Source organism: Rhipicephalus microplus, chromosome X (genome assembly GCF_043290135.1).
Source record: "Rhipicephalus microplus isolate Deutch F79 chromosome X, USDA_Rmic, whole genome shotgun sequence".
NCBI lineage: Eukaryota > Metazoa > Arthropoda > Arachnida > Ixodida > Ixodidae > Rhipicephalus > Rhipicephalus microplus.
Genome location: NC_134710.1, coordinates 354,241,393 through 354,260,152, shown reverse-complemented (window position 1 = coordinate 354,260,152; position 18,760 = coordinate 354,241,393). Strand labels below are relative to the sequence as shown.

At 44.3% G+C, this 18,760-nt stretch overlaps 1 protein-coding gene across 1 annotated transcript in view; it reads right to left on the bottom strand.

Moving 5' to 3' along the window:
* LOC119161992 (nose resistant to fluoxetine protein 6) overlaps positions 1-18,760 on the bottom strand; it is a 151,032-nt gene that overhangs the window by 119,564 nt on the left and 12,708 nt on the right. The window contains exons 3-5 of the mRNA XM_037414480.2: positions 12,485-12,596; positions 5,120-5,204; positions 4,361-4,449 (exon numbers count right to left, since the gene is read on the bottom strand). Coding sequence (XP_037270377.2) covers positions 4,361-4,449; positions 5,120-5,204; positions 12,485-12,596 — 286 coding nt within the window. The remainder of the gene's footprint in view (positions 1-4,360; positions 4,450-5,119; positions 5,205-12,484; positions 12,597-18,760) is intronic.

Below are 18,760 nucleotides of genomic sequence, written 5' to 3'. Positions count from 1 at the left end.
ATATGTTCCGCAGGTTGCAAGTTAATCTAGATATAAATAACTGAACTATCCAGAGGTTGAACTGTAATTGCGCTCTTCGAAACATTGACTTAAATGAATAGCCTGCCAGCGAAAAATAATGACTCACTTATAAGTTTGTAAGCGAATATACAGCGAGTGTATATCACTGTGTGAAGCAAAACAATGCTATATCGTTTGCATATACATGTGCGTATACATGACAGGAAATAGTGCTTAGCAATATATTAAAAAAAGAAGTGAGGTGACTGCTTCCTCAAGAACTTTTCGTAACCTGGAATGTATATTTCAAGAATGACACTTTAGTGAACAATGAAACTTCCTCCTCAGTTACAAACTCCCTAAACTACTCATCATATAACTTGAAGTATCTTACAATTTTAATTCATTGAAAAATATTTTATCTTATACTCTGTCGTAAGCTTTTCACTGAGGAGATCATTGTTACTTTTTCTCTTTTTTTTTTTGCTCGCGCGGAGAAGGACTACAGTGTGTGAAGAACGTGAACCCAACCACGTCGATAAGCTGACATGGGCGCGCTTGATTGCAGGTTTGCTCACGACATTGTCTGAGTCGCATTTACATAGTTGCTTTCACTCGCTGAGTAACCAACCTCTGAACCGAACTAAATCCGTACCGGTCTTGATCGCGAGCGAAAATGTCCATGCGACACCGAAATCATGGTGCGGTGTGAAAGCAAGCCTGACTGCGTCAATAAATTCTAGCCACAGCCACTTCGACGGCACCAAGCTGGAGGTATAAGCGTCATTTCGACAAGAACTAAATCAAAAAAATGAATATCTTACAATTTGCTTTCATACTCTCATTTCTAGCGTTCTCAAAGCTTTATAAATTCACCTTAGCGTAACGCAAGGCGCAAGCGACCTTAACTTAGGTAGCACGCACAAAAAAGTTGGTTATTACACAACCACAATTCCCTGTTCATACCCAAGCATAATGCTTTATGCCAAATGAACACGAAACCAAGAAGCAGCATGCTTCTATAATAACCCCACCAATACAGCAGCGCAGAAACTAAAAACAAACAAACAAAAAATGCGCTTCTTTTGATACACCAAGGGTGCGTCTACAACGGTCTGACATTTCGGGCGGAATGCTGTGGGCTGTTTGGCATCAAATGTCTGGAAAAAACTGTCAGTTCATTGCCAGTCGTCGCCGTCGAGGTAACGCCGACACAACGCACTATTTTATCTGCGCAATGAGGTGAAGTAACAGTCACAGGAATTGTGCATCGTTTTTTGAGTATATTTTATTGATCGCTACGTCAATGCGTACGTCATTGCGGGACTTTTGAATTCTTTAAGGTCGAAACGCCACGTGGTGTCGTTCACGCGAACTAAACCGGTGGTGTCCAGAAAAGCTAGATATGCTACTTAAATGCAACGTGTGTTGCATGCAATACATCAAACAAACAGAAAAGCTCTTTAACAGTTGTTTGATTAATCACAGATCCAACGCAAAATCAGCCCAAATCTACCTCTATCAGAACATTTTAACTTTCCCAGGCTTTCAGTCGGCAAATTGACAGTTGCGTTTTTAGAAACAGGAATTAAATCGAACCAGGAACGTCAACAATGAGTCATACCTTCATGATTGATGATTGATTATTATGTGGGGTTTAACGCCTCAAAAGCACCATACGATTATGAGACATGCAGTATTGGAGGGCTCCGGAAATTTCGATCACCCGGGGTTATTTAACGTGCCCCCAAGTTTGAGCACACGGGCCTACAGCATTTTCGCCTCCATCTAAAATGCAGCCGGCACCACCGGGATTTGATGCCGCGACCTTTGGTTGAGTCATACCTTATACTTCGATTTATCGCCCTCTAAAGAAGCATAAATGAGAGCCCGGGTACACCTAATAAAGTACTGTAAAATATTAACAATTGTATTAGACGTTTCGCAGCACTGTAACTGGGACGGTAACTGGACAATCAGAAATAGTTTTTATTGTGCCAACTCTTTTTATTGTGCCACTGCCGTCCATTTCTATCTTACCAAGCGAAAAAACATTGTAAGCCTGACATGTTTAGCAACCATCGCATACACAACAAAGAGCCCGCGGGAGAGGATTCTCAGAGCAGGATGGTATTCACTTTAAACGTCGATTTTCTTATCTGGCGACACCGCGTGGAGCCTCCCTCCAAGTAAGGCAGCTTTTTAGGAAACGTCGCCTTACTGTAGCCATAATACTCCGTTTTACGCGGAAGGAAATATTGAAGAAAGACGCCAACTGACTGTCCCGCCAGAGCCCAGGCACCTGATTAGGGACGGTTGCTCAAAAAAGAGGGTGCTCCCGCGACCCGCAAGCACTTATCTTAGCCGGCCTTCACTACACGGAAGGTGCCGCCACCTAAACACACCAATCGCAATGCTTCTGAAGAAATGAGCATTGACGACGTCACTCGCATAATGCAGTGATCCTCCCCTCTCTCATCCCTCCCCTTTTGTTCCTCTCTGTGTTCGTTGTTCTTGATCTCAAATTTTTTCGCACAAAATATGAAAGTGCGAGCAAATAACGTGTGCCCTCATTCCACATGAAGGCCACACTCTGGCCGATACTGTCGAAATAAACACTTCCATTGTTGCTGTGCATATAAAAAAATCTACTTCAATATATATATATATATATATATATATATATATATATATATATATATATATATATATATAGTGTTTGTGTGTGTGTGTGTGTGTGTGTGTGTGTGTGTAATCCAGGAATTGACTAACTGACATACTTTTCTGCAGTCAGTCATTCTTCTACTTAACTGAGCCTTCACATGGCTTCACATAATCGTAAAGTGTAGCTTGTGTTTGGTCTATGTTCCCGAGATATATTTTATCCGAGCAGCTAGGTCCCTCAGCAGTACTCCTGACGTCATCGCTCTAAATATTTTAACCTAAAGGACAATGCAGCTGCTTTCACGGTATAGCGTTGGCAGGCAATTTGCGCCAAATTGGCTACTTTAGGAGCCCATCAGGCGACATAAATGTCAGGTTGGCTTCATGGCTACTTTCAGCTACTTTGAATAATGACGTTGTCGAACTTAGAAGCCTGTGTTTCTTGAAGGCGTAAATAAATAGGCAACTCCAAAGATCGCCCACTGTTATCAAACTTTTTCTGGCGTGCAGTGCGCGCGTATGTGTTCACCCAACACCTCCTCTATTTTATCAATGCCAACCAGATACCCACAATTCCGCGGATCAAAACCCTCTGCTCTAGCCCATAATCGTAACCTTTCCTGCTCTCTTCTACCACCTAGCCTTTCTTTGTGATTTGCGGTCATAGGGGAGAGTAGCTTCTCATGCAGTGCCTTATGATGGAAGTTATATGAAGTAAGTTTTTGTTCAGTTGTGTACTGATCTCTGTGGTGGCATTTTGCATATCGTGTTCACAATATTGGCAGTCACGCTGTCTCTGTGAAATATACGGTGTTTTGAGATAGGGTGTCACCGTTGGTGGTGCTAGTGGGCAACCAGTTAGGAAGCTCTACTACAACGTTTCTGTGCGTGCGCTGCTCTGTGACGCGTAGGCGGCATCGTATCGAGCCAGAAAGAGCAGCACAAAAGAGCGAATACGACAGACGTATGATATTCTAAATGCTTTGACCTCCAGCATTACAGCCACAAACTACAGCCTATCCACTCAGTTTTTAACAACATACCAAAACTTTAGCCGCTTGAACATAGCTTCCTTCACGACACATTTATTTTGTCACTGCGCTATATAACCGAATCCCATGATTACCACTACGAGGTCGCTGTTTCATTTTGTAAAACACGAAGCTTTTTCTCTACAGCGCACACCAAACAATTGTAATCACCTTGCTTACCGGGGAAGTGGTAATAATTATCATTTTTGCTAGGCAGTGAGTCTGTACATTGTTCTTTTTTATTTACTGTATTTCCATTTATATTTCACCGCATTTTGTCCCCTGTCCTTTGTATTGAGATTATCCTCGCGGACTAATGACTCAATGAATGTGTAAACGAATGAATGAATAAATAAATAAATAAGTCATTTTTTTCGCAACACTACTGTGGGTCAAATACCAATCGACGACAAAAATTCTGCACCTAATTCAAAGTTTTTGCATAATAGAAATGATATTTGTTTCATTATATTAGGCGTTACAACGGATATAATACCAATTTTGTTGTTTTTGACTACAATCGCGGCAATGAACTTGATTAACATGACTATTTTCGCTACTTTAGCTTGCATTTCGGCTCCTTTTGAATGGTACTCAGTACCAACTCTGGCTACTTTAACGGTTCTGCAAATCCATAACAGGAAACAATGCAAGGCGTAACTTACCATTTTTCCGTTCTGTATCCCAATGTTTAGTGAACAGCTCAAAGGTTGTTCCGCCCGCAATAACTGTGGCGAGGACAGCCAGGAACGCACTGAAAAAGTGTGTACGCAGCTGAGTCGAATAAAAAACTTTTTACCCTACTTCAAGAACATTTTCTATATTACGCTCAATATGACGATAATCCATCTGTCATTCCTTTTGTCAAAGTTAGAAGTTAGACACACTGCCCTCCTTATGCCGACCATCCATCATCTCTCCTTCCACCTTAGCCCTTAAACTGACTCCATTCAGGCAAACATGTTCTCAAGCATAATAAACGTGCTCTTACCCCACATGTGTGTCCTCCCTCTTCCCTTTAACAGGACGCAAGAATTAGTGCTTAGAAGGCTTAGGGCTGGGGTGGCCTTAACACCAGCTGTTATCTCAACGTCAAGTGGACGCATATACCAATGGGTGACAAGTCTGTACTCATCTGTTTCATTGACGAAAGGACATGCATACCATCCTATATGTACCTGCCAAGGGGGGCAATTAAAACAATCCCATCACTTCCTGAAAGCCAGCATTCGCTACAGTCACTCAACGCGTTAATATAGCTTGATATATGACAACATATTCCACTAGACACTACGTTACTTCGTACACTACACCGACCTAACGGCACACATTAATTAGGTAGTGATAAACACGGAAAACATAAGGCGCTAATGGCAAATCTATATTTCAATAAAAAACTCTGATACGGTTCTTTTAGTACTTACATAATCCATGCTTGAACAGTGCTTATGCCTTCATACTCATTTGTCACACAGTCCTTGACGGTAATCTTCACCGTAGGTGCTGCCACTGTAAAAACAATAAATATTGGGAGTGAATAGCTAAGGTTTGCTTCGAATTCATGTGTCACAAAATAGCCGGAGGGCGTTCACTACTGCAGGCATCTTAGAGTCTGCACGCGTCCCGCATTAGCAATGGCCTTGTTTCATCATAACGATTCGCTTCACGCTTCTCAAAATTCTTTGAATTAATTCGTTATTTTCAGCCAACCGAAACCTTATCTGAGCTTTTGCACCAGTAACTAGTCACCAGGGCGTTCAGTCTTCTAAATGTAGAGCAGAATGCTGTTTAAACAATGTTAAGGCCAAATGCTTGAAAATAGAATGTGAAGTGGCAGGCTGATGATCAAGGCGTGCTAATGTCGCAGACATTGCGTTCGACACTCTTTTATTCTGTTTAAAAAAAGATGAATTGTTTCAAAGAGGATTCGCGCAAGATAATTTTTGTCGTTTACGTTCATTCAAATGACGCCGTATTAACCTCTCTTGTCAAACAATTAAGTCAAAAGAACACACTACCAAAAATACAATATGACCGGTAAAGTCTCGAATTTCAGCTGGTTCCTAACCATGAGGTTGCTTTTTCTTGTATCCTACAGGTACCGCTACTTTGTGTCCCGTTGGGCTTTAAGGTGAAGTCGTTCGGCTATTCTGGGTCCATCTCGAGAATTTTCTTTGAATTCTACATAGTTGACAAATTGAATACAAATGAGCAGCATGGTTGGAAATTCGCCAGCGAGCGTTTAGCTTCGAAAATGAAAGGTTACCAAGAGTGTAAAATGCAGAGAATGCTTCAAGTTAAGGCACAATCAGGTTTGTGATACGATTGAAGAAAACGTCATCATCATCATCAGCTTGACTATGTTCACCGCAGGACAAAGGCCTCTTCCATGTTCCGCCAGGGAACTCGGTACTGGGCTTGCTGCTGCCAATTTATACCCTCAAAGTTCTATGTCTCAACTGCCCCCCTAACCTTCTGTCTCCCCTAACCCGCTTGCCTTCTCTGGGAATCCAGTTAGTTTCCCCTAATGACCAGTGGTTATCTTGTCTACGCGCTACATGCCCAGCCCATGTCGATTTCCTCCTCTTGATTTTTACTACGATATCCTTAACCACCGTTTGTTCCCTAATCTACACTGTTCTTTTCTTGTCTCTTAAGGTTACGCCTACCATAGGCTTGTCTAACTTTTATAGGCTTGTATAAATTTCGCACTTGCAGCTGAAGACTTGTGTCTTATAAAGCCACTTTGTTGTGCTTTTTAGGGTAGTTTACTTAAAGCTGTACGTCGATTCCTTTTTGTTTCGCCTGGTCACCTTCGCAACCTTGTTGGAAAATGAAGTCAGTTCGAAAAATTGATTGAACAACAAATTTTAACCTTGTGTGTATTGTTGTGTGTTTTAAAACAAGGTATGTGTGTTAACCATTGCACACACCATGCTCGAATAGGCTGTTTATTTGCTTGTGGCGAAGTAGTTGAGACGCCTTCTCTCGACAAATTATGAAATAAAACTGTCTCTAAAGTTGCCTTCATTGCAATCGATAGTCAGTGCTGCCCATATTTCACAATATCTATGAAAATGGTGCCATGCTCATTCGTCAAAGCCGCTCATCGAGTATTCACACCTGTAGAGTGCAATTTCAAACTAACTTCTCAGTAGAAAAGGCCTGCGTTCAATGTTCTTGTTTATTTTTTGCTGTAAAGTGCTGAAATTCTTTAGCAATACACATTGCTTCAACAACAAATCATGACAGCTTTACTCGTAAATTGAAGCTTTAGCTTCGTGTCGAGGTGATTCAGTGTGTGTCTCAGCTTACACTTGTCATTATACAATTAGTTTCACCCATTTTCTTGCACTCAGACAATCATTGACTCGGCTACTCTCTGAAAATTTAAATGCTCAGCATCATGAGCTGATTTTGCTACGCCCTTCTTTTTATGTAGTAAAGTTTATCTTTAGAGTAGTAGTTGTATGTTTATAAAAAAATTGGGTCAGCTTATTTGTACTTGCCTTCTCGCCTGAGCTATGTTTGTGTACTACACACCCTTATTATATTGCTCATGTAAGGAAGTCAGATCGTTATTCATTAGTGAAGAAATCAATTTGCAAGAGCATACGAACTAGAAATACTTCCTAAAATCTAAACCCGGGAGTATTTCCACTTGAGCGAAAAAAAAAAAAAACATCTTGCGTGCACAATCCACTGCTTTTATGGGCGCCGGCCCGTCAGTTTGCTTCACTGCCCTGCAAACAGGATGTGGCTGACACTGAACCTAATTTCTTTCTTGTGCGTAGTCGAAGCGCGCATATTCATTTAAACTTTGAACTTTGAACTTTGAACTTTACTTAACACCAGATTTGGGGGGGGGGGGGAGAGTTCAATTAAGCAAAATGCTTTTCAAAACTGCTAGAGTTGGCCTTGGAACCACACAGACAGCCTAAATTGATGCAATCACACAAAAAACAATAGAAAGGCAGACATAACTTGATATCTCGAAATAATGGAACAATTACGCAGAGGAAGTAAAGAGGTGCGCAACATGCCAGACAAATTGAGAACGTCTTTCCAAATATATACGAAATAGAAAATCGAAATGAAGATATGCAGTCATGTGAATGTGAAATCAGTTTTAATGATATATTATTCATTAAACAAGTCTTATCATAGAATGGATTATTTGATATTTCTTGCTAATTTTGCCTAAGTCGAATCAAGCATTAAAGCTAAATTTCTGCAAACCAATAACTTCGTACTTTACTAAAGCAAGCAAAGCCGAGCTGCCATCCTAAAAAAACTTTTTTAAACTCATTCAGTCACGGTACTCTTTCTGGTCACTCTTTAATATGAGGCTTTTGAAAATCAATCACGTTGTAAAGAAACGTGAGGCACTTCGCCAAAGAAAAAAATGACTACTAATTGAGGCCGCACTTTAAAGCCAGTGATGTTGAACCCTTATTTAAATGGACTACCCGTCAAGGTTTCGGAGGTGATGCTTCGCAAACAAGCTGTTTATTTTTTCCATTACCAGGTTATACATGGCGTTTTCTTGCTCTAAGTTGCCACGACTTATAACTGCCAACAGAACTGCTTAACAATAGCATGTGATATCCAGTTGAAACAGAGCGTTTTATAGGTTCTATATATTTTAGTTCAACAATGGCAGAAAACAAGAGCTGCATGATTTCAGAGCATGCAAGTAGAATACTTCAAAAAAGTAATTGCTCAAACTTCCCTTCATCATTCAGTTGCGCTTAAGCCGTGAACCCGTGAACCATCTCTCATTTGGAGTGTGCTCGTCCTCGATTAGTAAACCGCACCTTACTTAGATTTATCCCTTTGTCCTTTTAATTCAACTTAACTCTTTTTCTTGAATTATTGCGAAAGCCGATCTTGATCTTTCATTAGAGGCGACAACTATGACTCGGTGCGCTAGTGGGGCAAGGCTGGAAACAACAGCGGTGAAAGTGCTCGACCTAGCTTGTCCGAGTTTTTGCTAGTGATGCCAAGTTTATGCTAGAAATGCTAAGATTTTGTTAGTAGTACTAAGTATCCTAACCCTGGGTTATCCTCCAAATTCACCCAAGTTCTCCACACTACACACGTGTCACGTGATTATTGAAAGATGTCACGTGAATAAGTGTTAGGTGATGCTGGTATTTAAGTGACGTAACTAGTTGCTGCATGATTCTTGGCAGGAACATGGTAGGTGACTAGGTTTAACGTGACTTTAGTCAAGCGACAACTTGTTACGTGATGTTACGTAATTTGAGTGGCGTGACTAGCTGTACAGGGGTTTCGGCAGGATTATGCCACAGGTCTAGATCTTACGTGGTTTTGGTAGAAACACGTCACGTGCCTAGCTGTTGCGTTATTTCACGTTATATTAGCTACGGGACCAGCTGTTACGTGATATTATGACATTTGTAGTCACGCGACTAAATTTGTTATGGTGACTAGATGTTACTTGAAATAGCGTGACTAGATGTTACTTGATGTGGCTGTCTTGGTGATAACACTTCACGAACTAGCGCTTACATGAGTTTAGGTCACGTGACTATATAATGCGTGGTTTATGCCGAAATTTTGTCACATTGCCCCGCCGCGGTGGTCTAGTGGCTAAGGTACTCGGCTGCTGACCCGCAGGTCGCAGGTTCGAATCCCGGCTGCGGCGGCTGCATTTCCAATAGAGGCGGAAATGTTGTAGGCCCGTGTGCTCAGATTCGGGTACACGTTAAAGAACCCCAGGTGTTCGAAATTTCCGGAGCCCTCCACTACGGCGTCTCGCATAATCATATTGTGGTTTTGGGACGTTAAGCCCCACATATCCAATCATCAAATCTTGTCACATTACAAGTTATTGCGTCATAGTAGGCGATTTCGGTCACCTGACTAGTTGCGCGACGCTATCGGATGTTAGTCACGTGACCAACGTGACAGTAGATAACGTTACGTTATGTTCATTACATTACAAGCTGTTTTCAATTTTCGGTGGTAACTTTTCACGTGAAATAGGTCTCGCGTTATTCAAGTCTCGTAAACAGTCGTTGCGTGGTTTAAGGTGAGGACATATATTCCTGCACGGATGGCACGTGAGGATACGTCGTTTTAGTAACGTATGAAGGTAATCGATGTTATATAATTGTTAGTTACGTCACTAGATGCTGTGTGACATTAAGCGGTTTTAGTCACATGAGTCGTTTTAACGCATTCTTTTAGAATATTATAGTCCCATGATTGGTTCCGTATGTTAGAAAACATTTAGTTGTCGAGTTATAAGGTAATTTTACGTGATTCACTCACGCCCCGCCGTGGTGGTCTAGTGGCTAAGGTACTTGGCTGCTGACCCGCAGGTCGCGGGTTCAAATCCCGGCTGCGGCGGCTGCATTTTCGATGGAGGCGGAAATGTTGTAGGCTCGTGGGCTCAGATTTCGGTGCACGTTAAAGAACCCCAGGTGGTCAAAATTTCCGGAGCCCTCCACTACGGCGTCTCTCGTAATCATATGGTGGTTTCGGGACGTTAAACCCCACAAATCAAATCAATCAATCAACGTGATTCACTCACGCGATAAATGTCATGTGATGTTACGTGATACTACATAATTTTTGGTCGTGCAACACGCTCGCCCACCACAGTTATTGCATACCGTGGCAAATCGAATCAGCGCACGCGTCTCGGAAGCTTAACAGAAAGTGACGAGGACAAAGTAAGAGCCCACCGGTTCATCCTGTTTCCACTACTAGGTACAACGAAAACATGTAACACTTCTATTGATAATAAAACTGGCGCAACGAATGGCAACAAAAATTCACCGAAGACTACGATACCGCCGAATGCGAATTCTCATTGCAGCTTCGGTTTGGGGCACGGCCAACTGTTTTTGAAGTTTTAGATTTTCGCAAGCCGTATTGACAACGCCAAAAACCATAATTTTTAAAATGCATGACAGCACTCACTACGCTATTCCCCAACTTCCTGCGGATACACAAGCTACCCGCTGCACATTTGCATGGTATTATCGGTTCGAGGTTGATGCCGCACGTGGCTGTTGACGAGAGCACTTTTCAGTGGGTTGCGCAATTACCAAAGCGTTGCGCACTTCGCATTGTGTGATAAATGGTTGTTACTTTACTCTTCCCCCACACTATACTGCATAGTTCAACCTAATTGCTTGCCTTGCATGATAGACTTATAGTCTTATTTGCACATGCACCAGCGGGCCTCTGTGGCAGAATAATAAAATGTCATATGTCATGCAAAGGACCCTGGGCTTAATCCTATTCTATCAGTGGTATTTTTTCCGCATTACATTTTCTTATGTGTATTAGCTACCTTTTTGTGTATATCGATTACGCCACCGATGGCTATGGCAAAACCACTCAACGCATAAACGGGTGCTAAAGCAGCGCTCTGAAACAGCACCCTAATGACGAGAACCGAGAGAGAAGGACGCACATGAGATATTTTCTGCCTTCGCCATTTAAGTGCTGGTTTTTTCTTGCGTTTCGCAACACCAACTGAGTAAACGTCGTTCACTGCTGCAGTTAGGTGATTCGCCCAGCCAGCATCAGAAATGATGTAATCCCATCGCTTCAAAGAACAGTAATGGGAGTTCCCAAAGGTGAAGTTGGGCAACAAGAAAAAGCTGTCGCAAAGCGAGTGTAGTGGTAAACAAATTGCGTAAATGGTGTGAATAGTTGTTTTTTAAGTTCCTGTCAGTCATCACTATCGCCTGAACTCAAATATGACTTGGATGTTGGCAATCATCACGATCACGGGGCTGAGATACGCCGCTATGTCTTCCTGGTTTGAGGCATATACCTTCTCACTTGATCGTTTTTCATTTTTATTTACAGAAACACTATAGATCATGTGGCCTAAATAGGAGGGGTAATATATAAACGTGATAAACAATGAAAAACTAAAAATACAACAAAACAACAACAATAAATGAATTCACAAAAACAAATTGATGCAAGCGCGAACAGAATACAATCGATATACTTGAATATGGGGCAATAAACAGCTGTTATCACAAGTGATTCATTGAAAATAACAAAAAATATTTAGCATAAAAATTTGTACTCAGTAATAACCTCTTGATTGCGCTATGGGCAAATGGTGGTCTGATGTCATGATACTCGTATATAGTATGTAAATGAGCGTGGGAAAAAGGAGAATTTAAATACATTTGTTTCCAGTAAAGCTTCTCCGTTAAACAGCATACATTGACGGAACACACAGTCAAAACAAGACAGCTTGAAATACCTGTCAGATTTTTTCTTTACACCCAATTTTTTTTTACTTAGAGTAATATGCATAGCGTAGGTAGACTTCACCGATGGTACGACAAGAAATAAGGAAAAGACAAGATGCGGGAGTGATCTCTAGTTCACATTTATTACACAAAAGTCCACTCTTTTAAAAAATCTAGGTTAAGAAAGCTGTATCCATGGGCCAGTTATGGTAGTAGTTCAAAATATTAATGTGCTCCAGGTCTCATCGCCATAAATGCTTCGTAATATTTTCACTCTAGGAGTCCTATGTACAACTTCGTGTATTGGTCAATCATTTCTGATCTATAGGATGATCAGTCTGCATAATCGCAAATGTTGAAGTTTTTTTTCGTTTTTTTTAAAGTCATGTGCAACGAAATTTGTGTCCCAGGCAGTCGTCAGACAAAATGTTCACATAATAATATAGAGTAGTAGCAAATAGATCACAAATATGAATGCTGACTAAACTAATTAACTAGCTGTTTGAGAATATTGCATAAAGGCGTGAAACTCACGAGTGTTGCCTATGTTGGCAAGGTCTTGTTCGTTGCAAGCATCGACGACGCACAAACCGAGTCGAATTCCTGGTAAGCTCTTCTCTTTCATTATGGATATGTACTTTTCCAGCTGAGGGGGTAGAATATATAAAATAAATGATGGCATAGCTGAGAAAAAAAGAAACATGAAAAATAAACAATGAGCGCTGAGGTCATTGTGGATATTATGACCACACTTTATGTTTCACCGTGCAGGCAGCTCTTAGTTTTGTAGATGCGAGAAAAATCTACGGCATTAAACGGCAGAAAACAGGCATGTTACATGCACAAAGCGAATAGATAAACGCTAGTTGTTTATAGGCAGCAATGTGAATTGGCACACTACGACATGCTGGAGATTGAAATAAACAAACCATTTTGAGTGTGTTTCATCCCGCATTGTGAACTGCAGGTGCTAAAGCTTTCAGCATTCAGCAATAAAACTGCTCATTTAAAAAATAAAAACGTGCGTTACCTTCTAGAAAGCGTTCCGAGCGTCAAGGCAAGGTACCATAAGATACTAAGGTTCAAGTTTGGATTTGAATGCTGGTCACAAATTTCATATCCATCATAATTTCACTGGCATTTATTTTGTTCTACTGTGCGTTCCTATACTCTGTCGAAGACTGTGGCGTTCTGATAATATTGTTAAGAGGCCATGGCTGCACCGTCGTAGACAAATCGATGAAGAAGAAGTGGACACGCCGCGCAAGATGCTGGCAGCCCTGGGGTGTCACACCTACATGTAAAGATTGGAAATACTCTCGTTTTTCTCTTCTGTGTGTTTTGTAATCCCCGTAATAAATTGGTGGACGTGCTGGGTAACGAAGTGCCATACAACGGAGCTCCGCACTGGTCGTCAAATAGCAGTTTCTGTGATGGAACACGGGACTGATCCCACGGCCACCTCTTTATTGGCCTCGGCAACGCCTCCACTGGTCCATCCCCACCCACGCACGTGCCGACCCACCCGAAGCATCTAGGAACGTTATGCGGTACGGACGAAGTTGATGTGGACGAGTGGAGAGCCGACTATGAACGTACCAGTGCACTCAACCGGTATGACCCGACTCTCATGCTGGCCAACGTGCTGTTTTACTTGAAAGGCACGGCCAAAGTCTGGTACGAAAACCATGAGGAGCAGATCGGCAGTTGGGACACCTACAAGGAGAAGCTTTGCGACTCATTTGGAAAGCTCATCGGTCGAAAGGCGGCTGCGAAAAAGGAGTTGTCTATACGTGCTCAGACGTCCACAGAGCCGTATATCTCGTATATACAGGACATGCTGGCTCTATGTCGTAAAGTCGACAACGACATGTCGGAGTCTAATAAGGTCAGCCGCGTCCTTAAGGGGATAGTGGACGACGCGTTCAACCTGCTAATGTGCCTGAACTGTGCGACCGTCGACGAAATTATTCAGGAATGCCGGCGTTTTGAACTGGCTAAAAGCAGGCGTATTTCAAGATCATTCACTCGACTGCCGAACACCACTGTGACATCCTCTAGCGAAGATGGACTGACCTCTCGCCGGCAGTTTTCACCGGCGTCTGAAACTACGCGAATCGTTCGGCGAAAGTTGAAGCAATTACACCAGCTCTTCCCACCAACGGCCACGTCAATTCACAAGCACCTCAGGTGTGCTTGGTACAGTCGATTGTGCGGGAAGAACTCGGCAATTTGGGCTTCGATGTCGGCGCCGTTGCTCAGGCTCGACCAATTCACTTCTGTTCAAGGTCGCCGCCTCGCCCCAGGTCACCGCCCCAGGAACGGTCTTATCCACGCTCTTGCAATACAGCCGAATGTCGAACTACGGATCATCAGCCGATCTGCTTTAACTGCCGCCGCATAGGCCACATCACATGGTATTGCCACAACCATTGGTCTTTATCCCGAACCTAGTGTAGCACTGTTCGCCGCGCCGACAGCTACCACTTTTCCAGCCTCCTGAGACGATCCCCGACAACTACCGCCACCTTCCACCCTTTGATTCCTACTCCTGCGTTGCCCCTGATACGCAGCACAGCCGCTCATCGTTGCCTCGACGTCACCAGTCTCGTTCGCCGCCTCGACGTCCCCGTCATCTCCTTCTCCTCTACGACGACACCCGACCTCCCCGCTCAATTCTCATCTGGGTAACTAAGCGGGGCAGCTATTAGAGGTGAAGATGCATTCTCAATACCGACCTCAAATCCTCTCCTTGTACTGCCGACACGACGAAATTGGATCGACGTCGACGTTGGCGGCCTGACTGTTTCTGCGCTTATTGACACCGGGGCGCATATTTCTGTGATGAGTGCCCGACCTCATCGCCGCCTGAAGAAAGGGCTCACACCGGCTGCTCCTGGCATTATTCTTGTCACTGACGGAGGAGGTCTTGCTATCACAGGAATGTGCACAGCCCGCATCACAATCGCAGATCAGCCCACATCTGTTCTCTTTGCAGTTATTGAGCAGTGCCCCAAAGACCTGATTCTTGGATTGGATTTCTTGTTTACTCATGTCGTTCTCATCGACTGTGCAACCGGCTTTCTACAACTTGAACTGCCTCGACTTGGGGCTGTGCCGTCCTCACCGTCACACCGCTTGTGCACTGTTGATTGTGTTCGGCTGTCACCGCAAGCCACCACGTGTGCGGCCTTAAAGATGTCACCAACTCTTCCTGACGGTGACTACATAGCGTCTCCATTAGTGGATGTGCTCTTGACCCGAAGTGTTGCTGTGCCACACACCATCGTGACTATCGTGGACAACTACGCACAGCATCAGCTTCCCAACTTTAGTAGTCCGTTCCGTGTTCTCCCGCAAGGCATTTAGTTAGCCCATGTTTCCCCACTTGATGCATGTAACATCGTGGCATTAGACCCTGAATACTGCTCGTCTCCTTTTGGAGCCAGCTGAGCAACCGCACCTACCGATGAAATGACGATGATGATTGCCCCTGATCTTCTGCCCTGTCAGGCTGCGCAACTTCACCACGTTCTGACCACTTACCGAGATATTTTTGACATCGAGGACCACCCTTTAGGTCAAACGTCCTTCGTTCGCCATCAAATACATACCAGCGATGCTAGTCTTGTTAGACGGTCACCATTTTGTGTTTCGCAGTTCAAACGCCAAGTCATACAACCAGAAGTCAAGAAGATGCTTTCCAGAGGAGTCATTGAGGCCTCTTCAAGTCCATGGGCGTCACCTGTTGTTTTAGTCAAAAATAAGGATGACAGTTGGAGATTCTGCGTTGACTACCGTGCCTTCAACCAGATAACCCACAAAGACGTATATTCGCTGCCACGAATCGACGACGCCCTTGACTGCCTTCATGGCGCGCGATACTTCTCATCTATAGAACTGCGCTCGGGCTATTGGCAAATTTCTGTCGACGACTAAGATCGAGAAAAAACCTGCCTTCGTCACACCGGACAGCCTTTATAAGTTCAAGGTTATGCCTTTTGGGCTGTGTAACGCCCCGGCAACGTTCGAACGCATGATGGACTCTCGCCTTCATGGTTTTAAATGGTCCATCTGCCTTTGCTACCTCGACAATAGCATTGTTTTTACCCAACATTTGAAAGCCACCTAACTCGTTTGTCGACCATTCTAGCCGTTTTTCGTCGAGCGGGACTCCAGTTGAACTCAAAAAAGTGCAATTTCGGCCGACGAGAAATCGCGGTCCTTGGTTATCGTGTAAGGGCTGCTGGCGTCCAACTGGACCCTGACAAGATCAGTGCTGTCAAGAACTTTTCTTTGCCTTTTCCACCAAAGATGTTCGTTGTTTTGTGGGCTTATGCTCATACTTCCGACGTTTATACGCAATTTCGCTACAGTTGCACGACCACTAACTGATCTTCTCGAAAAGAACGCGCCCATTTTGTGGGGCCAAGACCAAGCAGCTGCGTTTTCCACGCTGATCGACCTGCTCACTTCACCACCAATACTGCCTCACTTCGACTCGTCCGCGACGACTGAAGTTCGCACAGACGCCAGTGCTCAAGGCATCGGCGCCGTCCTCGCTGAACACCAGGGAGGCCAAACGCATGTTATTGCGTATGCCAGCCGTCTTTTCTCCACATATGAGTGAGACTATTCGGTAACGGAGCGCGAGTGTCCTGCGTTGGTTTGGGCTGTAGCGAAATGTCGCCGCTCCTTGTATGGCCGGAACTTCTCAGTTATTACGGACCACCACGCTCTGTGTTGGTTGTCGTCGCTCATGGACCCAACTGGTCGCCAAGGTCGCTGGGCTCTACGTCTCCAGGAGTATAACTTCGACGTAATTTAAAATCTGGCAGGTTGCACCAAGATGCCGTTTGTCTATCGCGTCATCCGGTGAAGCCTGCTAGCCTTGCTGCCTATGAGAGTGGTTCTTGTGTGCTCCCCATATCTGATGTGCGCGACATCGGCACAGAGCAGCGACGGGACGCAACCCTCAATAGGGTCATTGAGCGGATATCTTCAGGGCAATCCGACCCTTTGCCCAGTCAATATGTCCTCCGCAACAAAATTCTGTATCTTATTCAACATCTGCATGACGCTCCGACGGCAGAAAACTTGGGTTTTTCACGCACCTACCACCGCGTGCGGCAAAGGTTCTTTTGACCTGGCCTGTATAAATTTGTGCGCCCCTACGTCGCTGTTTGCGAGCACTACTAGCGTCGAAAACGTCCTGCTCTCCGTACGGCTGGCCTCTTCCAACCTATCGGCATTCCCCCGGAACAATTTTTCCGCGTCGGCCTCGACTTGCTTGAAGCTTTCCCGACGTCCGCGTCAGGCAATAAATGAATCTCTGTCGCAACTTACTATGCGACCAGATACGCTATAACTCGTGCCTTGCCAACTAGCTGCGCTACAGACGTCGAAGACTTTCTACTGAATTATGTCATTCTGTGGCATGGAGCTCAGCGCCAGTTTCTGACCGATCGTGGCCACTGCTTTCTCGCAAAAGTTATCGACGAAATTCTCCTTAGCTGCCCTACCGATTATCACCTTACTACAGCCTACTATTCCCAGACCAACGTGTGCCTCAACCTAACTCTTACAGACAAGTTGTCTATGTACGTCTCTATGACTGGGACGCAATGCTCCCCTACGTTACGTTTGCACACAATTCCTCAAGGCATGACACCACCGGCTATTCTCCGAGCTTTCTTCTGTACGGCCGCAACTTTGCGTTGCCATTCGACACACTCCTTACTTATGATTCTACCGAACCAACGGTGTATGCTCAGGACATTGCTTCTCAAGCCCACGTCGCTCATCAAATCATGCACACTAGGCTCACTGCTTCTCAGGGCTCACAAAAAGTCTGCTACGATGAGCAGTACCGTGACGTTGACTACCCTGCTGACTCTCTCGTATTGACGTGAAGGCTTGTGCGAGAAGCTCCTCCCACAATACACAAGGCCCTTCAGAGTTCTCCACAAGGTCACCGACGTTAACTACCTCATCACTCCCGTTCAACCACATTCATCTCCTGCCACACCACCTACTGATGTTGTTTATGCGTCGCGACTAAAACGCTACTATACTACCAGTCCTAATTGACTTAGCGGGGCCGTGACGGCGCTTCGTCTATCGGGGGCGATATCACGAGGCAGTGCACATAGCTCCGCCGTCGTAGACTAATCGATGAAGAAGCGGACTCGCCGCGCAAGATGCTGGCAGCTCTGCGGTTTCACACCTACCTGTAAATACTGAAAATACACTCGTTTCTCTCCTCCGTGTGTTTGTAATCCTCGTAGCAATATTATCATGAATGTCAATTTTTAAGAACAAAGGTCATATAAGAATGTCGAAGTCGACTCGTATACTCTGTGACTGTGACGATTTTAGTGAATTATGGTTGCCATAAGCAAACACAACTTTAAGATGGTAAGTTAGAGAGAAATAGACCTTTAAAAAAGTAAAAGACGCCACTTCTGCAGCCCTAATTCTGAGCACCGCTCCGGGCCTGTAGAGGGGGGGGGGGCTTAAAGATGTGAGGAAGAGAGAAAAAAAATAGAAATGGCGTCTATGACCAAGTACGTAGCGGGTGACCTCTATAGGCGGTTGTCTAGTCCAGTGTCCTCAAGGAATTGAAGAAACGCCTTGAAGACCTGGGCGTGGTGTTGTGCAGGAAAGAGAAGGTGCCTCTGTGTAGCCGCGGGAGACCGTGGCGACGGAGTGCGGCGAGCAAGACGCCGCGTTGTGTGCGAAGCGCTGGGCAAACACACAACAGGTGCTCGGTAATTTCATCTGCCCCGCAAAATGGTAGGTTAACGATTC